Source organism: Harpegnathos saltator, unplaced genomic scaffold (genome assembly GCF_003227715.2).
Source record: "Harpegnathos saltator strain DR-91 unplaced genomic scaffold, Hsal_v8.6 scaffold485, whole genome shotgun sequence".
Classification (NCBI taxonomy): domain Eukaryota; kingdom Metazoa; phylum Arthropoda; class Insecta; order Hymenoptera; family Formicidae; genus Harpegnathos; species Harpegnathos saltator.
In genome coordinates, this window is record NW_020230299.1 from 225,156 (window position 1) to 248,318 (window position 23,163).

The 23,163-nt window shown below is 34.5% G+C and overlaps 3 protein-coding genes across 4 annotated transcripts; 2 read left to right on the forward strand and 1 right to left on the reverse strand.

Moving 5' to 3' along the window:
* Window positions 1–1,981: 1,981 nt before the first annotated feature.
* Window positions 1,982–3,940, forward strand: LOC105192290 (histone-lysine N-methyltransferase SETMAR-like). Of its 2 annotated transcripts, XR_850521.3 has the most exons (3): window positions 1,982–2,292; window positions 2,722–2,835; window positions 2,907–3,940. XR_850521.3 is itself a non-coding variant. In XM_011156323.3 (2 exons), the coding sequence occupies exon 2, from the start codon at window positions 2,852–2,854 to the stop codon at window positions 3,890–3,892; it is 1,041 nt and encodes a 346-aa protein (XP_011154625.2). In that variant the 5' UTR covers window positions 2,091–2,292; window positions 2,722–2,851; the 3' UTR covers window positions 3,893–3,940. The 2 variants fall into 2 exon arrangements, 1 of the variants encoding a protein (XP_011154625.2); XM_011156323.3 differs by having other exon boundaries at window positions 2,091–2,292; window positions 2,722–3,940.
* A 1,714-nt stretch (window positions 3,941–5,654) lies between these two features.
* LOC105192289 (disks large-associated protein 5) lies at window positions 5,655–9,516 on the reverse strand. Its single transcript, XM_011156322.3, has 5 exons — window positions 9,150–9,516; window positions 6,700–8,972; window positions 6,167–6,359; window positions 5,937–6,074; window positions 5,655–5,863 (listed from the first exon to the last, which is right to left on the reverse strand). Exons 1-5 carry the CDS (start codon window positions 9,322–9,324, stop codon window positions 5,826–5,828), a joined length of 2,817 nt encoding a protein of 938 aa, XP_011154624.1. The 5' UTR covers window positions 9,325–9,516; the 3' UTR covers window positions 5,655–5,825.
* Window positions 9,517–10,278: 762 nt separating this feature from the next.
* On the forward strand, window positions 10,279–21,753 carry LOC105192321 (telomere-associated protein RIF1). Its single transcript, XM_011156373.3, has 15 exons — window positions 10,279–10,828; window positions 11,509–11,709; window positions 11,829–12,123; window positions 12,204–12,550; window positions 12,641–13,226; window positions 13,349–13,548; window positions 13,630–13,767; window positions 13,869–14,043; window positions 14,137–14,338; window positions 14,428–14,651; window positions 14,731–15,129; window positions 15,234–17,723; window positions 17,848–19,475; window positions 19,629–19,890; window positions 19,976–21,753. Exons 1-15 carry the CDS (start codon window positions 10,683–10,685, stop codon window positions 20,690–20,692), a joined length of 8,010 nt encoding a protein of 2,669 aa, XP_011154675.1. The 5' UTR covers window positions 10,279–10,682; the 3' UTR covers window positions 20,693–21,753.
* The last annotated feature ends 1,410 nt before the right edge of the window (window positions 21,754–23,163 follow it).

The window sequence follows — 23,163 nt, forward strand, 5'->3', positions numbered from 1 at the left end:
GAGGCGAGTCAGCGGCAGATCTTATCGCTAAGCAAAAATCTCTCCTGTTTTGCCCCTTCGCTTTCTCATTTTTCACGCAACACACTGCCTGCAATTCGGGAAGAAATATTTCGAGATCGCGCGAAAAACTTCTAACAATGACATAAAATGACGCTAATAGGGATAGCCATTTTTATAATTTCTATATTCAACTTTTTCATTTTTTATTCAAATTTTTTTATTTTTTCTGAAATCAATGAGAAAATGAAGGGTCACCGACTATAAAGCCAGCGGCACACGATGCTTGTTTTCGTGCTGGATTGCTTGCTGGATGAAAATACTGTGTTCTGATTGATACATTTTCATCCATCTTCGAAAATATACCAATCACAACGTAGTATTTTCATCCAGTAAGCAATCCAGCACGAAAACAAGCACCGTGTGCCGCTGGCTTTAGAGTGTACTGTACCCGATTGTACTGTAAATAAAATTAAGTGCAGAGAGAAACCTGAGAGCTGCCATCAGGTCGATTACGTCGGGACGCTTTTTCCGCTAAATTCCATCACGCCCCCTGAGAAAATGTGGAAGAAAATGAGAAAAGAAGAATAAAACAACATGCCGGGCTTTGAAACCCTCTGCTTCAGCCCAACAAACTAGTTGCTTACCTCCACGACACATTCCTGACCTTGGAAGTTTTAATATCTCTACTTGAGTTTAATATCTATGTATTAAACTGTTCACTTTTCTTCTGCAAATACTCAACAATCCATTGTATAATTTTGCAAGCTGATTCATAAAAATCTCAACAAAGAAATATTTTCGAAATCAGATGGATATGGTTGCGTTCAGAAAACAAAGTGCTCACTGAGCACTTAGTAACTATTGGTCCTTATTGTTAGATCCTTACATTCAGACCAATAACGTTGACGAATTACTCAACCGTTGTGTAACCGTTGTGTTTTCTGAACGCAGCCTATGTCAATTTCCTTGTGAGAAGATGAGTATCTCAAATTACTGATATTATTTAAATTATTAGCATTAATAAAATTATTTAATATTAATAATAATTAAAATGTAATAATTATTGCATATTAATATTTATAACGCATGTGCATATGTATGTTCATAACTGAATATGAAAATTATAAAATTGAATATAAAAATTATACAAATGGTCACCCTCATTAGCGTTATTTTGTATCGTTGCTAGAAGTTGTCCGCGCGGTCTCGAAATCTTTCTTCCCGAATTGCTGGTAGTGCGTCGTGAAAGATAAGAAAATGAAGGGGGGCAAGACGGGAGAAATTCTAGTTTAGCAATAAGATTTGCCGCTGACTCGCCTTGTGCCTTCTGCCATGCAGCCGCTCACAGGTGGTGCGACAAAGACAGAGAGCGGTTGATCGTCTATGCTTTTCTATCTTATTGTCTTCCTTAAGGAGCCTTTACATGGGAGCGTCGAGCGTCAAAGCGTCCAACCAATCAAAGTTCCTTGTTTTTATCCCTGAAATAAGAAATGAAAAACTGATTGGTTGGACGCTTTGACGCTCGACGCTCCCATGTAAAGGTATCTTTAAGGAAGTAGAGTGAACAAGAACCGTGCACGCTTTACCGTTAGGCTAATATTACATGTGTCGTACAACAAGCTTTTCGGATACATTGATTGGCGTACGCGGAGCAATCCTAGAAATATTCTGTTTGTTAACCAATCAACGTATTCGAAAAGATTGTCGTACGACAAATGTAAGGTTATTCTACAATACGTGTCGTAAGTTGTAAACCGTAAGAATTGGCGAATCACAGTCGATTATTACAAAAATAATCGGCTATAATTGGTCAGTTCCTACGGCTTACAACTTAGGACACGTATTGTAGAATAACTTGTAATATTAGTCTTATCGTCAGGACGGGCGTAGTATGCACACATTTTCTCAGGAAGCGCGTCGGAAAAAGAGTCCCGGCGTAACCACAGACTTCTATAGTATAACTAGACTGCTAACTCCCTTGTATAGTACAAAATTGACCCCAAAAAGTATGTATTACATAAGGGAATCAAACATCTGCGCATGCGTGAATTGGTAGTCCACAAGGAGAGGGGACATAAGCAATATGGCCCATCCAATTAAAAGAAATGTGTTTCGATTCAATCAATCAGACATGAATGTCGGACATCAGGATAGTACATACTTTTCGGGGTCATGTATTGAGTTGGAGTTAGCAGTCCAGTTATACTATAGAAGTCTGTGGGCGTAACCGGCCTAGTGGCAGTGCTGCGAGATCCAGAGAATTTTTGGGCATGCGCATTGAGCAAATGCTGTGTGAGTCTCAGTACCGTATTAATTTAAAGGTATTTTAACGATATGGTGATGATATTATAGATTGAAAATTGCAATCGGATAAATCAGATAATCTAAGAGCCGTATTCATAGTCGGATCTTATATTTAAGACCGTCTTGAGTTCACGTTCAGATATTCTGTAGCCAATGAAATGATCTATATAGCATCTGAAGATGAACTTAACACGATCTTAAATATAAGACCGGACTATGAATACCGGCCTAAATCTTGGTTATTTAAGTTGGTCCACTTGTAATTTTCAATCTATAGTCTAATACAGGCGTAAGATCGTCTGAAAAAAAATATGAAAGAATTGTAAGGAGAATAAAAGGTATCCTCCGTGGATCCTCTGTCATGCGCTTTAAACTGTCAGTGGGTTTTGACATATATGTAGCTCTACGTCATTTCAGGCATGCGCTGTAGCGTGGGAAATTCTCTGGATTTCGCAGCACTGCCTAGTGGCTGCGCTCCCAGGTTTCTCTCTGGTCTGGAACTAGTAATTCCAATGAAGTATCAGACGTAAGGTATTGTGTCGTGAAGATGAGTGAACTTCCCACAAAACTGCGCTACATTTTACAATTTTTTTTGGATAAAGGCGCAAATGATGAGCAGGCCCGTGAAGAAATTTGTGCTGTTTATGGACGAGAATCGTTATCAAAAGCAACAGCCAAAAGATGGTTCAGTCGCCTTCGTTCTGGAAATGTCGATGTCCAAGAAGCTCCTCGCATTAGGCGACCAATCACAAAAAAAGTGAATGGTATTCTGGCAAAAGTCGAGCAAGACCGGCATATAAGCAGTCATGACATTGCCAATGACCTAAACATCCATCACCAAACAGTGTTAAGCTATTTGGAGGAAGCTGGCTACAAAAAGAAGCTCGATGTTTGGGTGCCACATGATCGGACTCGAAAAAATGTATTCGATCGAATTTCTATCTGCGAATCTCTACTGAAACGTAACAAAATCGAGCCATTTCTGAAACGGTTGATCACGAATGATGAAAAGTGGATAACCTACGGCAACAATGTGCGAAAAAAATCGTGGTCGAAGCAAGGAAAAGCTCCACAGTCTGTGGCAAAGCCCACACGCCTACACGCCCTGACGCCCAAGAAGGTTATACTGTGTGTTTGGTGGGATTGGAAGGGCATCGTGCATCACGAGCTGCTGCCGCCAGGCAGAAAGATAGACTCGGACCTGTACTGTCGACAATTAGCGCGATTGCAGCTAGCAATTCAAAAGAAACGGCCGGAACTGATCAGCAAAATGGGTGTCGTATACCACGCTGACAATGCCAGACCGCATACATCTTTAACGACTCGTCAGAAATTGAGAGAACTTGGCTGGGAGGTTTTAATGCATCCACCGTATAGCCCGGACCTGACACCGTCAGACTATCATTTGTTTCCGTCTCTGCAGAACTCCTTGAATGGTGTTAAATTAGTTTCGAAAGAGGCCTGTAAAAACCACGTGGCACAATTTTTTGACCAGAAACCACAGGAGTTCTATAGCGACGGGATTATGGTGTTGCCGGAAAAATGGCAGAAGGTCATCGAACAAAATGGTGCATATGTGGTTTCATAATGTTATTTTCAAATAACAATAAATGTATTCTCAATTTTGACCTCCAAAGGCTCAATTTTTACAGACTTTTTACAGACAACCTAACATATATACTAACATATATACTAAATGAAACGAACGTTAGTGTACGATTGAGACTGCGTTCCGATATTCACTGCCAGCACTAAAAATATATAGTATACGTGACACCATAGACATAGTATATCTAGACTGCGCCTTCTCCCAAATTTCAAGAGTGGGGATACAACTCTCGGAAAAAAGGAAACACTCTGTTTTTACTGTTCATTCTCTCTCGCACAGTCCTGGTGAAAGGGGAATAGGGGCGGTGGTTACTATACAGCAACTGCCTTCCCTCTACCCCTTCCATCAGGACTGTGTGAGAGAGAATGAACAGTAGAAACAGAGTGCTTCCTTCTCTCCGAGAGTTACATCCCCACTCCTCGAACACGCAGTCTAGATATACTATGTCTATTGGTCTGTTCTTTTTAGCTGTACTACTGAACTGGTGCAATAAGTTAAAGTGAGAAAAAATATAATTGTCTCATTCTAACTTATTGCACTAGTTTCGCAGTGCAGCTGAAAAGAACGGACCATATGCGTGACATAAACCATGTATTTTCAGTACTGGCAGTGAATTTTTGAACGTAGCCTCTATTGTTTGCATGCGAATAGAGAGAGAGGTTCCCTGGTTCCTCTCTTATCCTTGTCTGACCTACAGTGTCATCAAGAGTAGGGATAATGAGGTACAGTCAATGAAAAAATTAGTCGCTGAAAGTAAAGAATGAAAGAAGTGAAAGAGTAAAAGAAGAGCGAGAAATTATAAAAGTTATAAAAAGATTGTAGATAGAAATTAAAAGAAAATAGCATTTGTAACGTCAAACGGACCCTGCTTATAAATATGTATATAAAAATCAATTTAGCTTTTAATTCGGACTGTACTAGATAAATAGTCTGTTCTTTTTAGCTGCATTGCTGAACTAATGCAATAAATTAGAATGAGACAATTATATTTTTTCTCACTCCAACTTATTGCACCAGTTCTGCAGTGCAGCTAAAAAGAATAGACCAAAAGACACAGTGCTATTTTAGAGACCCAGTGACGTTCTCTCTCTATTCGCGCTTCAGGCCTACGCTCGTTCCAGTTAATATGTATTCCAGTGAGTAAAGCCAGCGGCACACGGTGCTTGTTTTCGTGCTGGATGAAAATATTGCGTTGTGATTGGTACATTTCTGAAGATGGTTGGAAATGCACCAATCAGAACGCAGTATTTTCATCCAGCAAGCAATCCAGCACGAAAACAAGCACCGTGTGCCGCTGGCTTAATTCTCATCAGAGAGAAATCTGCAGGCTTGTCTACAATAGCTGTAAGAGTTAGGCTGTAAGGCTGTAACGTAAGCTGTCAGCGAATGAAAATATTTCATTTCGTGTCTTGCAACCTTACAGCCTTACTCTTACAGCTAATGTAGACGAGCCTTGAGAGCGGCCATCTGCACCTATTTTTAAATTAGGACTACGTTTGCTACACTCATTTTCAAACACTGCCGGTATTTTCTGACGGTTCATGTCCTTGCTGCACTCCATGATGCGTGTTGGGGAACACGGCATTGCGTATATATATATATATATATACACACCATATTTAATACATATGATTTATATTCAGATATTAAATTTTACAGAATAAAACCATTTCACTATTTAAAGAATTATGTTGTGTGATTTACATATGCGATGTTTTTACATTGCGTGATCTTGGTTCTTTATTCTCTTACAATATAATATTAATTATCGTAATACCAATTAAAAAATACAATTTATATAATTACACTTACAGTAAACAATCTCTAATAAGTTCAATATAAAATAAGCATACAATGTAACATCTCATTAAAGATATTTAATTTATAGTTAAAATGGGAATGCTAGACAGATTTAATTTTTCATGTAAGATCTCGTAACTCGGCCAAGAGCTGAAACAAATTTTGATTAATACAAGTCATCTTTTATAACATTATATTTCCTTATATATTACGATCGACTTACGTTTTGGTGTTTCCTGCAATATCACATTTTCATCAAACTCATGTTTACTTCGACTTTTTCTCGATGGTGTCATTCGTTTCGAATGAGGAGTCATAGGTAAGACTGGTTTATTTTCAGTGGAGACTAAGCATGATTCGGCTATAAAAAGATATACGATTGGATACATGCATAATTATATAATTATCAAAATTAATATCTCATATCAATATTTTTAGAATCAAGAATTTTACCATCAAATGCAACACTTTTTCGAGTTAATCTTTTCTTCTTATGAACACATAGATCGTTAATCTCTGCATTATTTTCATCTGATTGGATATAATCATCTTTATCTGTTTGTAATAATTTTAACGACTTTCTCCTGTTTGATTCCTCAGTCCTCTCATTTTTCTTCTTACCAACACTTGCTTTCTTTGGAGTCAGCTGAAAGAAAATAAATTCTTATTAGTCAGAATTAATTAAATTAAATATATATCGAGATATATATGTATAGTTCAATATATATTGAGAGGGAGGAGAGAGAGAGAGAGAGAGAGAGAGAGAGAGAGAGAGAGAGAGAGAAAGACAGGGAGGGAGGGAGGGGGAGGGGGAGAGAGAGAGAGAGAGAGAGAGAGAGAGAGAGAGAGAGAGAGAGACATACACACAAAACATACATAGAAAATTGCTAAAAATATTTTCCAAAATATATTGCTTTGTATACAATACATATTGTATACACATATGTTCTGAATATTGCAGTAAAAAATCTTAAAATAATGCTTACCATTTTGCTCCTCCTTTTAACTTTTGGGGTGTCATTTGTTATAATAATCCTATTTCTAAGTGTCCTTATTTCTAAATCAAGTTCCTGTCGACGTCTCACACTTTTTCTAGGTGACTTGGTATTCACATCAACCTTTGGTGATATTTCTTTAGAAGATATTACAGATGTTATATCGCTCAATAGATCTACATTAGAATCAAAGGCATTCAAAACAGATGATCCAAATGCGTCTTTATACTCTTTAAGTTGCTTTTGCACTTCAGACGGCGAAAATTCAGCATTATCTGAACTGTCTTCAGTTTCAAAATTCAGTCTTTTTTCAGCATTAATGCATCTTTCGGGGCTTGAGTCATCCAAATCAAGACTGTCTATTCTGTTTAATGCAGCAGCTAAACTTTTGCTAGTCTGTGTTTCTTCATGATTAGGTACTTCAGTCAAGTTTATCTGATCATCGAAAATAACTTTATGTGCAGATTTCATGCGAGTCTCTTTATCGATCATTTCTTCCGATTTTTTTAATATACTTCTGCTTGGTGTTTGATCAGAATTAATATATGATATCGTGTCATCCAATTGAATTTCTGGTGTCTTACACATTTGGCTTATTTTCATGATTGCCAATGGACTCCTTATTTTCTTGATTGTATCAGAAAATTGCACTTTCTCAAGTTTTATCCAACTTGCCTTACAACTATCGTGTTTGACAGGAGTCAATTTAAAATCATTGCAATCTATCGATTTGGATTTCCTTGTACTATATCGAGTATTGGTGTTTTCTTTAAAGTTTATAGACTTTTTATTATTCAATGGAGATATAAGATGGTCTTTATTTATATTCGTATTTTGCAGCAATGTATCTTTCATACTTGATGCTTCTTCCATTTTCTTTCGTCTGGCAGCTAAGATTAATGTTCGCAGTGAACTTGGCTTTGATACAATTTGTTTTTTAATAGTCATTCGTTTTTTTGTTACAGGCTTGTCAATAGTGGATTGCATTTCTTGCCATTCTCTATTACGACGCTGCTCCAGTTTTTCAAAACGCGAGTCACAATCCCTAACTTCCATATATGTCATATCCCAAAATCCTTGCAAATCTTTGCATGTAACTAACATTTGTCCCTTACCAGTTTCACAATCCGATACTAGACCACGAAATCTTTCAAATTTTTTATTTATTAATAAATTGGTCTGTCCTATTGCTTGGTTTATTTCATACTTAGCATCTTCTGGAACATCTTTTTCTAGCTGAATTTCTAACCATTTTGTACAAAGCTCTTTAAGTCTGTTTATTTCCTTGTTTAAAAGGAGTTTGAAATACTGAGCAGTACGTTCTTCTTCTTGAATAGATATGTTTAAATTTTTTATTACTGTATCTTTGGTTGGAATATCATCAGATGGAGAAGGACTAATGCCAAGTCGTAACATTTGCTCCTTTCTAGCATTTTTTTTACCACGACTTAATGTGAGATATGGTGAAAACAAAATAAGGTCCTCACTATAATCTTCTTTTTTGGAAGATGTATCAGTTACAGGAGTCTTTTGTACTGAAGTTTCCTTACCAACATCACTTGATAAAGATTTTCCTTGAAGGAATTCTTGTACATTTTGTTCATTTGATAACTCAGTTATTTTATTTATTTCAAATGTGGTATTTAAATTAGATATTGACTCACTTAACTCTTGTTTATCTGATGACAAATTTGAATTTTCAAAAGTTTTGAGATCTGTAGTATCAATATTAAGATCAATAATATTTTGTGAGTTTAATTTTTCTAATATAAGTTTTTGATTATTTGCATCATGTGTTTTACAATCTTTGTTTTCAAAAAAATCTCCTTTTTCTGATGGTGTTTGTTCTATTGCTACAACACCAAACAAGGGTAATCTGGATAGTCCAGATGGTGGTCTAAATTTGTGACTATCAGGAGCAAATGACTTTTGGATTTTAGTATCAGATATAGATCTTTTGATATCCAGAGGTTTTTTTGAAGTCACTTTCATAGCTGCTGCTTTAGCAAGCAACCTCTTTTCTGTAGCTCTTGTTATTCTCTTTTGAATATCATTCTGATATTTTACTTGGTTAGATGATTTTGCAGTTACAGTTAATGCAGTATTACATTTAGTTACAGGAGAATACAATGCATGATGGACAATACCAACTTTAAACACAGGTTTCTTCTTGGCATCCTGTAATCTTCTTTTCCTATTACGTTCTTCTTTCCATTTCATTAATTTTTTCGCACGCTCGTCTGTAATTGTAGGTATGTTTTCCACTAAAAATAACAGATATTCTGTTTTTAATTATTCAAAAATTTGACATTAACACAAATATATCTTAATCAAGAATAAAAAATAATAATGTAAAACTACAAGAATAAATCTGATTATTCCTATTCTATCAACATACAAGACATGGATAATTAAATAATAAGAAATTACGTGTAACTTACCACGTTGTGGACTAGGAGGCACAGATACATCTTGTAATTTACGATTCTTAGCAAAATCCTGTGTTCTAACTTCTTTACGTGATTTCTCTTGTTTGTACGCACGTATAATTCTACCATGATCCGTATCACCGAATCCTTGGCGCGGATTCTTGTACTGTTGTTGGAGATGAGACATAGCGTAAGTTAATTTCAACAATAAATTCCACAATACATACGGACGTTCTGACAACACGACTGAAGTCGTTATTTAAATTGGTAGTGAGCCGTTGGAAGCAGTGTTGCTAATCGAGTGCGATATTTCCTGATTTCTAATTGGTCAACACAATTCAAAGAATTCAATGTAGCCAATTACAAAATGGGTGCATTTAGTACTACAACCGCTCACTGAGCGCTCACTGAGCTCTTGCATCTGATTAGTGTATATTTTTTAATCTAAAAGTATATACCAATCAAATGTAAAAGCTCATTGAGCGCTCAGTGAGTGGTTGTAGTATTGAATGCACCCAATAAGGCTCGTCTACATTAGCTGTAAGAATAAGGCTATAAGGTTGCAAGACACGAAATGAAATATTTTCATTCGCTGACAGCTTACGTTACAGCCTTATAGCCTTACTTTTACAGCTATTGTAGACGAGCCTATAAAGACCCATCTATAATGGCTGCAAGAATAAGGTTGTAAGCAGTAAGAAATAGACCAACCACAATCGATTATTATAAGAATAATCGATTATGGTTGGTCCATTTCTTACTGCTTACGCTTACAACTTTATTCTTGCAGCCATTGTATATGGGCCTTTAGACCTGACTATTGGTCTGTTCTTTTTAACTGCACTGCGGAACTGCACTGCACTGGTGCGATAAGTTAGAATGAGACAACTATATTTTTTCTCACTTTAACTTATTGCACCAGTTCAGTAGTGCAGCTAAAAAGAACAGACCATATAAATACCGGAGCCAAAAAGCTTCTTTTTGCTACGTTCCGATATTCACTGCCAATACTGAAAATCTATAGCATACGTGACACAAACTATATATTTTCAGTACTGGCAGTGAATATCGGAACGCAGCTTTTCATTACGTCTCGTCGACGAATTGAAAATGATGGCTAACGATCAGGATAAATGGAATAGGAGCGCTAGCACGTCTTTGTCAAGTCGGATGGCGCGCGAAACTGCTTGATGTACGCCAAACAAACGTAAGCCACTCTTGTTTGGCGACATCGCCACAAGTGCTAAATACAAGACGCAAGAAAGCTTAGTGTGTTTAAAAGAATAAATATGATTTCTTTCGATAAGATAGATTTCACGAACGTGTTGTTTTGTGTGTAATTCGTGGCACGGCTGAAAATCGTTCGCATGTTTTCTCTTTCGTAGCAATTTCGGTGAATTCTATTGACCGAGTGCATCGGACATATTCGTTTCGAGGGTGAAATTTTTACAAAATTACGAGGAGAGTCGTGCGACATTGTAAGTGAGACGATTTAAGAACTGCATAAGCATGAACGGGAAGACATGAACAGTAATCGGTAATCATATGGAGAAAGAAAGAAAAAGGACGAAAAATAAAAGACACGACGAGATGGCTACGAACATGACTACGTTTTTCTCGAAAATGCTGAAGACATTGCGGGAAAACAGCGGTGTCAAAGAGAAGCGTGAAGCTTTAACCTATATTTCCAGGTAATGTGTCAGGATTGTGTTTTCACCGAGTTTACTATTGCGACGAAATAACAGAGATTTCGTTATGACAAAGTAACACGTCTGTTTTCTCGATTCATGGTGTCAGACGATGGGCTATAATTATAAAGTCTTTGCGAAACGTATAAATGGCGTTAGAGGATTGCTACAAAATTTGCTAGAGATGTTAAATTTGCTCCTTTTAATTGTTTTCTTTATACGGTATTTCTCATATTTACAATGTAATGTATGCGAAACGAAGTGAAGAGAAAAATTGCAAGAAAGCACAAAAGATACAATGAAAGAAACATCTACTAACATTTGTATTTTTTTGTTACTATAGTATTTTTTTCAAATATTGTGGAACTAACTACTGTTTCCAATATTGTAAAATTAGCTATTGTTATTTGAATTATGTATTTTATATATATACACATACACACACATATACATATGTAAAATAATGGTCAAACAAATAAATTTATTATAAAATTTATAATTGACATATTTGCATGATTAATGTTATTCTAGTGATTTAAATAACTTTAGAAAGATTTTATTTGGAATAGACTTTATAAAATATCCATAATATAATTGTGTAGTATATATGTACGTATACTATATAATAAAGACATTGTTTAGTAATATTTATATGTGATAAAATATTAATAATTATTTTGCAGTCAAGCTAAGAAATTGGAATTAAGTGGTGTTATTAAAGAAGATCGTTATAAGGAACTATGCAGATTGGTTATAGAATCATTTACAAAAGAAGAAGGTATGCAGTATGAGGCATTAGGAGCACTTACTGCTATTGTGCAAGAATTTCAAGCACATTCCTTATGTCTTTTTGAATCAATATTACGGACAAATAAGAAGATAAGGTTTGTTTTGTTAAATTCATGTTCTAAAAAATTTATTCTGCTATTTACTTATCTATGTAGGAATATTATCAAATTTGTATATAGATTTTAACACAAATACTATATTTATTTGATTTTAGATTGAAAATACTCAAATTATTAGAAGTAGTAGAAGACAATGCTATTTCTGCAGCTGCTAATGATGGACAGGCTTTGAATTTTTTTAAGGACTGTATGATTAGTGTACAGCCTAATTTAATGGAATGGATAACACCCACAGCATGTATAGATAACTTACAGATATTAACTAAAGTTGAACATCATGTATTATCTGATGAACAAAAATTAGAAGAGGATACAATCACTTATTCACTTACTCTTTTGAAGAGATTATACAGACTAGCTGCTGTAACATTTGATCAAAATATGGAGAAGGTATGAACATATATAGTTGTCCTGAATAAGTTTTGAAATTATGATTTCAAATAAAGAATTAGTAACATCATTTGTTTTAGTTTGATACATTATTGATGGATAAGGTTGTAACATTAGCCTATATGGGACACAAACGTCAGCGTGGTATTGCTCTGAAAGTCATGCAGCAAGCTATTGCAACTAATTCGTCACTTCGTATTTGTAAAGAATACCCTGAACTATGGGCTCAGTATAAATCCAATTTACAATCTGTATATTGTAAACGCATGTTTCTTTTGGTAGCAGCATGTGAAACAGATTGGAGCATTCAATGGAATATCACTATCCAGCTACTTGGTGCAGATCTTCATCGTGGTGCTAATCTTATAAACAGTTTATTGAGTGTAGAAGAAAAGGCTTTTAAATCTACCGATACTATTATACGCAGGTAAAAATATAGTTCTGATTTAAGGTATTTTTTAATGTAATTTTAATGCAATTTATAATGTATTAATAACTTTTCTTAATTATATTGCAGACAAGCTTTCCTCTCGTGGAAATTACTAATTGACAACTTTGCTTTAGACTACCAAGAACTTGCTACTGCTAGAAGAATAAAATTACTTTGTATTCCACTAAATGCTAAGAACAGTAAAACGGAATTAATTGCATTGACAAAATTAGAAGTTTGGTGGCACTTAATTATCAAATTGTATAAAGATATTGCACAATTTGTTACTCCTGTTATTACACAGTTTTTAAATTTCTGCTTTGGGCCACTTGGAGATACACCATTGCTTTCTTCCAAATTTGATGTTATTGGCTCTCCTGGCAAGAGATTTTTGAAGACAAAATTGGTTGCTATGGATGCCTTGTATCAATTGGTTGTTTCAAGAGAAGAGAATTCTACAGTCTGTGCTTCGATGTTAGAAGAAAGACTTCCTCATGCTATATCTTACACAGTCTTTCAAGAATGCTCCAAAACCATTACCCACAGTATAGGAGAGGCATTACTCATTCTTGGACAACTTGTAGATCAAGAAATGAAAAATCGTTATCAGTTTGGAAAAATGTTATGGACAAGCTTGATTGCATATATTAAAAATGTAGATCTCGAGAAAAAGGTTACTAGTACATATTTAATTTTCATATTCCTATATTGTACACCCACGCACATACATAACATTAGAATTATCAAAAATTTATTAAATTATTAGAAATTTTGATTTACATATGGAATTTGCAGGACCATCTATACAGAGATGTGATATTAATTATAATTGAATTGGGGAACCATTTTGATAAACCCATGGTGAAAGATATGATTTTCAATGTAGTTTTGCCAGATCTTGTTCAAATTGTTAAAACTACTGAGTTTATTGACAGTGCATTATCAGAATTGGTGTTGAAAGTGTTATCACTTCCAGTACTCCATGAAGTGCCAGAGTAAGTACAGCTTAGATAACTTAAACCTGAATCACTGGTTTATCTTACATTAATTAAACATTTATTATTTACACATCATAGGACTTTCAATTGCAATGAAATTGAGTGCCTTCTTGAGAAATGTGTTGAGTCGGAGATTATATGTCCCTCGGGTGTGCTTAAATTTCTGCAAACAATAATGTTAAATTTGAAAACAGCGAGCGATACACATAAAAATATGTACGTACAAGTCTTAATTATACATATATATACATATATATTATAATTATATATATATATTAATATGTTTTAAGTGTTTGACAATAAGCGATGTGTTACAGGATATTTTATCCTACATTTTACGTAGAACTGTGGGCTATAATAACAAAAACATTGACAAAGTATATAATAAACTCTAACAAGATTAATGAAGGTGATAAAAACATACATAACTTTAAAACCGTGAAATCGGTTTTGTCATTTCCATTTCAATATATAGTTCTAGAAAATTCTCAGGTATATATAATAATTTTACATAGTAAAAAATACTCTCTTTTATTATACATTTATCGAGCCTAATTATTGTCTTATGTATTAATTTCTTCTCAGACGCAAAATCAAGCAATGATATGGAGAGCATTATATAATGAATTCGAAAAGCAGTCAGCTTTGATAAGTACAGTGAAGCCAAACGAGATTGTATTGGATGTTACAAGTATCATGCAGACTTATTTAAATACAAACAATTATTTTTTTATTTTAATCTGCTTGGATGGCGTATTGAGTACTATCAATTATAAGCACTTGCTGAGTATGTAGTAATTTTGTTACATTGAATGTAACATGTGTATATGTTTTAATGATTGAATATCGGCCATTTCTTTGTAATTTATGTTTCAGCACAAGATGGAATTCCATCTATCATGCAATTAACAATAGATGTAACAATAATTGCTCTTAATAATCAACAAAGTTATAACTGTGAAATAGCTCTGAAGATATTATCGTCTATGCTTGTTACTATATGTGGGCATAATCCACATAAAGTAGTGCTATATCTGGATGCTTGTAAATCAGCAATTGAACTTGCACTTAAGTCGCAATTGAGGACACTTAATACAGAAGTATGTCACAATATTGTTATATAGAACATTTTCTTCGATTTATCTATTGTTTTCTTTATATTGACAATATTATTTATAGATTGAAAACACTTGGCAGACTGTAATTAGCATTTTCAGAGGACTCGACAACTCATTTTGGAAACTATCCACGTTGTATAAAGAAACGTTTATAATAGCTATGAATCACCCTAACTCACACATACGATCTTTGACTCCGTCTATTCTCGGAATTAAAGAAGGTTTCGACAATACTGCTAAGCATAATCTGGATGAAATAGAAAAAATAGCAAACAAATCGCCGTCTTATTCGAAACGTGATAGTGTTACAAAGAAAACAGAAGAAATGGGGAAAGCAAAAGAAGTGCATGTAGTTGGCAGTTTCTTAAATAGGAAATCGATTAATACGAAGCCAATACCTAGTAAATCACTGGAGAAAGATAACAAAAAAACTCTTTTACTGCCTGATCCTGATTCGCAAGTAAATAATATTTATCACTTGTTATTATGTTATATATTTTTACAAATTCTTACAATTTCTTATTTTTATACAATATTCTTTATATATACATCTTTATTTTTTAGGATTATGTATATATAAAAACAGATTTGAAATTTGACATTAATCGTTTGACGGAACATCAAAAAGAAACTCTAAAGAAGAAGAGAGAAGATATACCAGCATTGTATAATGATTTGTCTCAATCATCTTCACAAAATTCACAAAATTTGCAGGAATGGTTTGATATGAAAGCTAAACATATTAATGAATCGGACAAAAGTAGTAACAAAAAAAGCGATTTTGTACAGAAACCCATCAATAGTGATGCTAACAAAGAAAATAAAATAATTGTTATGCAAAGTGAACTTAATTTGATGGATAAAATGATTAATAATAATAATAGTAATAAATTAGATGGAAATGTCGGAGACAACATTGTTGATACAAAGCAAAAGAAAGATTCGGTGAAAGAAGCTGAGAAAAAAGATTCGGGTTCACACGATGAAAACACGTCTAAAGAAACCAAAATGACTTCATCATCGTTTGCTGGATTTAATGTTATAGATGACGATGATACGAATGTCGCGCATTCAACAATATCTGTTGCGAAAAAATTAAATTTTGAGTCTAAGGAAGAATTTCCTGCAGATAAAATGCACGAACGGCAATCATCACCGTCAATGTTTGATAGCGCTAAACGACGATATCGTAATGACAAAATCGATATGACAAGATCGAATTCATCGTTAAAAAGTGACGAAACTGACGAGAGACAAAAAGATTCAAGTATAACAAATATTGTACAAAAAACATTGAAAAATAATAAAGAGAAACCTAGTACTAGCATTTCTCAGAAGCCGCGTGATGACAGCGATATTACGGAAGACTCTAATAAAAAAGGCATTAAACGCAAGTATGTGTCAGATACAGAATCAGATGGAGGTACACAGTTTCGTCGAAAACGAAAAATGATTAAATATTCTAAAGACATTAATGACGACGATAAGGATAAGTCGCGAGATAGCGACAGTACATCATTAGATACAGCAGACATGGATGGTTTGACTCAACGTATGAAAAATGAAATGTCTCGTTTAAAAATTGACATGGTATTTGATTGTCCCGCAGTAAATCGTCGTCGCCTGAAACATTTGGATGAAGGAGATAAAGAAACGGCGTTAAAGAGAACTTGGGCACCCGACGAGAAGGGTCTCAAATTGAAATTTTTGGAAGCAAAATCCGCAGAAGCTTCTAAAAAAGTTCTAAAAACAACGGAGAAAAATATAAAGGATACGAAGGACGGAAAAGAAGGAAACGATACGAGTCAAGGAGTAGTTAAGAAACGAGGTAGGAGAAGTATTAGACAAGATCCTGATAAAAATGACTCTGATGTTACCAAAGAAACTAAAAACTCTAATGATATTGATAAAGTATCTCCATCGAAGAATTCAGCTGACATAGATACGACATGTGTGGTTCTGACTAGCCAAGTGGAACAAGATATTTCTGGTAGAATCGAAGATGAAAGACTCGATAAAAATGATTCCAAATCTATTTCTAACAAAAACAAAGAATCTTCCATGGTTCCTGAAACAAAGGAGTTGAGTCAAGACGAAGTAGAAGATGTTGTTGAAAGTTCACAATCTCCTAACGTTGATATAAAATTAAGTAAAAAGTGTGGCGAGAAACAGTGTTTCATAAAGATTAATAAAATAACGAATATTCACGCTGTTAAAGCTTCCGACGTGATTGTTGAGAAAAATTATGTACCTGATTCTATCCCCGTGGATTCTGGTGATAATAATGTGCCTGATCCATGTGAACAATTAAGTGAAGTTGATATTGATAACAATAAAGAAATAAACGACGTAGAAAATAAAGATGATACGTGTGAAGACGCAATTCAGGAAACTGACAATTCCAACACGAAAATTCTGGTTGTGGAAGGTCAGAAAACAACCGACAGTTCTCTGTCGATTAAGCCTACAGGTACAACTAGTTTTTCTTCACCAAAAGGTAGCAGCAAAGTATTTTCCAAACTTAAATCTTTCACGGCTCACGGACGCGCTGCTCACATGCTAGGTTTAGTTACGAAGCAATCACGGATCGAAGCTGGTAGTTCAATCATTGAGGATGACTCGTCAGTTAAGAAATCAAGGACCAAAGATGTGGAAAGTGAAACGCTGGCGAGTAAAAAAGTTTCCACGGTTAAAGAGACGGATAAAATAGGTGGGCCTTCTGGTAGTCGGCAAGAAAAAATTTTTAATAACATGAGATCGAATGATTACTGTGTCTCTTCATCGACATACATGTTTACTAATTTGAAAAACGACGGCGAAAAATTATCGTCTAAAATGGATAAGAATACATCAGACTCTGTATCGACGAACAGCTCGGTAGATAAAAGTAATGAAGAAAATACGTCGCTTTTGTGCGAAAAGGACGATCTACCAATATTGGAATGGTCAAGCGCTAATCCACCTTCATTGACTGCATCACCGAGCGCTAGTATTCTTAAGCGTTATCGATCGACCGTTTCAGAACAGGATTCAGATCAGATAACTCCTAATAAGGTGATTTATGTTTCATTTATATTTATTATATACATGTATTCTTATATACATTATGATATTTGACGGAATATAAATATTTTTTAAATCGTTTATTTCTTAACTAAAGATTTTATTTTCTTTGTAGCGAAAACGAGTGAGTTTTGCGGATCCACCAGTGTCGAAAGAGATGGGCTATGAGACTTCTATCACAGACTCTCCGCATAAGTCCACTAAATTTTCTATGGCGCGCAGTCTCACTCCGAAGAAAGATTCTCCTCTCAAGTATAAGCAGCTCAGACTCATATCTCATAAGCTTATATCTTCTGAAACGAACTTGACAACTGACTTGACAACTGAGAACGACGTTTCAAATGAAAGTCGCGCTGAATCTGCTTTAGAGACTGAGGAAGTGAATGAACCGCTGATAAAAACATCCGAAGCGTACACAGACGACGTAGATGAACAAATATCTAACAGCTCTTCGGAAAATAACAGTATCGCTCAAGGAAATTCGGACATGGAAACTGATATTGTCGATAATCTTGAGCAAGAAGTTGAGATAACTGTGGACGTATTGTCCATTTGTGTCCCAGAAGATGAAGATCAAGATCAACAGTTCTTATCTCACAAAGTTGTACAAAATACTGTGCCGATAGACCGCGTAGAAACGGGAGACTCTGAAACACAGCAAGACATCTTTGATGGATCGGATACGAAGAATAATGGTTCAATGATCCAGACGAGTAACGATGAGGTCACCATGCCCATTCAAAATAATTTGGCAGATTCTATTAAATTAAACGTAACCAATGATTCTGTGATAAATGCTTTACCTGTCACAGGGGATAATTTGGAAGACACTGTAGATATCCAAAATGTCACAGGATTGAATTCCACTGTGAACTCGGACGAAGTATTTTGTGAAAAATTATCACGCAGCAGCACATATATGAATGCGAAGAATGTGGCAGACCAAGATACTTTGCCAGTAACAGACTCCATATTCGCAAGTTTACCCTCGAGCCAAGACAGCCGATGCGAGGATCAGAACAATGTGGAACTTGATCCTGAATTTCTGGATTCCATACAGCCTATTTATCCGAAATTGTCATCATGTCGAGAACCCATCGATACTGTCATTGATCTGTTGACTACTCCTTTGTGGAAACAGAACTTACATACGTATCTCACCAGTAGAAACTTGTTGACGATTGGTGATCTCGCTCAACTGTCAGAGCGCGAGATTAACAGAATACCTTTGAAAGGTAAGCCAAAGACTGAATTTATTAGAAAAGTGCTAAAACATTATGAAAGCACATCTGGAAGTGTATGCCGCAAAGAAAATGTCCCGACATTGAAATACATGTCACGAGAGAAATCTCTCGACAACCCACCGAACCAGGCAAGAAACGTGTTAGTCAGGCCACTTTTTGATTCTATCGAAGCAGCATCCACGTCAATCAACAATGAATCTTTAAGCTGTAGTACACCGCTTACACGACCTACCGAGAAATTGCTCGACAATTTGTCGACTGAGAAATCGCTCACAGAGCATTTGGATAGGACTAGCTCTATGAGCAGCGACATTTGTTCTACGGATATTTCAACAGAACATGAAAATGCTGACATATTAACGTCAGATGCTTTTATAGTAAATGAAAAGACAAACACGAAAGCACCGATTACTGTTCATAGCTCACCTGGAATATCTACAAGTCCAAATAAATCAACGATACTGCCAATCGCGACCTCTTCGTCGATCTCCAAAAATCTGTACGTAACAGTTTATTTTTACATCCTTATTTGACGAGAACTAACTATTTAAAACTATTTAAAACATTAATGTATATGTGAGAGAAATAAGCTACTTTATCAGAGGATAAAAGATAAGATAAAAATAAAATATATTTTTATTTTCATTTTTAGTACAACCATGACCGAAGTACCTTCGTCAAATAATAGTATAAATGTATCAGCAATTGTATGTGACGAACCTGTCATTACGCACACGTCTATTGGTGTTGGTACCGATGAAGTGTATTCTTCAGAACCAGCTGTTAATAAAACAACAAGATCCGTTGAATCTCAGATGACACTTGAGGACTTACTGGATGAAATTGACATAAATGTTGTGTTGGAGAGTGCAGTTAGAAGATGTAATCCCGAAACTATTCTATCGCAATACAAGGTAAAATCCGTTTGTTTTATATCGATTCATTCGATCGTACTCATATTATCAGATTATATAATCGAGACTGAAAATTGATCCGTAGATAAAGATGCGACACCTGTCCGAACCGGATCTAGTGAAGGAAACTATCCGAATGCTTGGTTTACAGAACAAACGCCAGCTTAACGATTCGTTATTAAAATCTATCTGTCACTCTTACGGCATCAACAATGTTCTTCTTAGACTGCCTGATATCTTCAATTCTGATTCAAAATTCTTCGATAGAGTTTTTAAAGCGTACTATAAGAAACTTGATATCGTTGAATGTTTGCAAGTTTTCAATTCTAACAAGTTGAAAAACGCGATCTGCCAACAGTGCACGTCATCCGAGCTCGTTGAGATGCTGTCGGAAAAACTGAAGCAGGAGGAGCAAGAAGGTATTAGGAAACCGATACCAGAAATATCGAGCCTAAATGCTATGTTACAGAGATTACCTAAGGATGTTATTATTAGCCATACTGTAGCAAACGAGGATATTATTCCGGCGTCAGTGGTTTTGGATATTGCCTTGCAGAATAATAGCTCGGAGGATATAGCGCGAGCGTTAAGTGCTCAGTCTCCCAGCAGGCTTAAAAGTGTCTTGGACCAATTTTTGCCGCCTCAGTCTAGTATCGCGTGTGTCAGGAATGCAGATAAATCCAAAGAGGATTTGTTTGACACTTTCAAGAACGTATGTTCTAAACTGACTATGCAAGAACTGTTGGACCTATATCATGAGGCTATGACAAACAAGCTCCTCGTGAAGGAAGAAATAAATTAGATTTACAAAAAACAAAAATTGCACTAACGGGGTTCTAGACTCGCTGTCACATTTAATAGGACTGATGTTTAGTATTGATGCGGTTCATAACCAAAAAAAAAACGCTTTATTCGTCCTCAATGTCCTTCGTCTAACACTACGGCGTATTTACAAATTTCTCACTAGCGTCGCGTAATCGCATGACGAATTCTCTATATTGTTTCTGATTCCATTTAATTGTTACCCCTGAATTGAAATTAAATACAAGTTACATCGGTTCTACTTTTAAATATTTTTCAAGTGAATTAGGTGCATCATACCTCTATGTATATTCTTATTTGTAATAATCTTAACGCATTTCTCATAAACGTTAATATTATATTAAGCAAATTAGATATTTTGTAATTGTTTGTAGCACAATGCAGTACAACTTGTATATATTTGAATGTTGAGAAAAGTTCTTCGCCAGTTTGGTTACAAATTTATACGGTAATGCGGATACGCAAAGAAAATGAAATTGGAATGTAGAATCTTGAAATTTCGATTATTTTCTTAAAATTGCAATCTTGAATTTTTGTAAACTTGGTCCTTACGATTATATAATGTTTATATTTTTGTAACCAACAACTAACACGTTTTTTGTGTGTGCACAATTATAACTGTTGGCCACATTTATTGTGTGAGTTGGTGATGTCGCGCGACTAAGTTATGAATGCTATATTTATATTATATTATTTTTGTACAGAGTAATTGCCTTTTTTATAAATAAGCATTTCATGAAATTAAGCAATTGTCAGATGATTATTTATTTCTTCAAACACAAATTTCTCTCGAGTTACAAAATATGTAACATCTGTGTGTAACATTTTGTGAAATTTAGTACATCATCGTTTTACTGCATTATTAATCAGACTTTAATTTTGCTTACATTAGCGTGAAATAGTATTCGAATCATATAAATTATATTTTTAACATGCGATTACTGACGAATTGAACAAATATATCTGTAAAAGATGTTAGTTCCATAAAATAATCTTTCTGGACTCGAAGTGTTGATACATTTACATTTTTAAATATTTCAAACTGCTAGACAACACGAAAAAAATTTTTAATGTAAGACATATATCATTGTAAATATACATGTATGTATATCATTTAAATTGATGGATTATCAATATATAATCATTCATTAATATACTCCTCTCTTTCATGTATAGTTTTTATTTAAAATATACCTACATGCGTATCAGTACAATTTTATCTTTTATAAATTTCAAATCAAGAGATTGTAGAATTTTCCGAGTTTGGAAATTGGTAAACGCATTAAAAAAGAAGTCAAAATAGTTATACATAGAACGTTCCGTAACTAATAATAAAATAATATATAAATAATAAATAAAAAAAAACTAATTGCAACGGGATAAAAGCTACCCGAGCTTAGAACATGGAAAAGACTTCATTATAATGTATGATTGTAACCGTACGATTAAATTATTAATGCGAAAAACGATAACGAAAATTCTGTATTTCTTTCGATTTTCTTCACTAGAATTCATCGTAAATTACAAAACATTTTATGCATACCAAAAATAAATGTATATGTACTATAACAATAAAATGATATTTTATACAAATTAAAAGTAGAGTTCAGAAATTTCTCCTTTTAGTCAATTTAACATCGCAACATTCAAGTTTTATAATTGTTACCAGCGAATTATTTTAATTTGTTGTCAATTACGGTGCAATTTAATTTGCCGAATGTATTTAATGAGTATCATTGTATGTAAAGTGAGTTTCTAATTGTAACGAAATTTGATAGATTGCTTTATATATTGATAAACACATTGTAATTTTTCAAATTGTGCAATTTTCTCCTACTTGCATTGCATTAAGAAAGGTGATTGAGCATACTATTCACTTCCTGTTTACTCCGCATTCGGGATATCGATCTCACAGCATTCGCGTGACAAATATACGGTCAATTACAGCGGAAATTTTAGATTCCCAAAAGACTGTATATCAAAATACGATCCGCCATCTATGGACGTCATAAGACTACGTGAGATCTCTCGACTCTTATTGCAAATCCCTTGGCACGCTGCGAACGACCGGCTATAATGAGAAATTTTATTCATTTTTTATCTCATTTTATCCTGTTCTGAGTAGTAAAGATTTTTTTCTCATTTAAAATTTATATTGTGTCAGATATTTAATTATATGCGTAGAATAGTTTACATATAATATTTTTACATACAGTTTATAAATTCTCGTTCAATATTATCTAATGATATATCATTCAATGATAATATTAGAGAAAAATATTGTTATTGCAAATATGAGCGTATATATGTCATATAGTATTACATAAAATTAAAATTACTTGGGATACGTATATAAAAATATTTATTACGTGATGTAGTATTATGTAAGATTTGTAATTACGTAGTCCCTTGGAAAAACGAATATTTCCATTCTTTCTAATTTTATTCAAT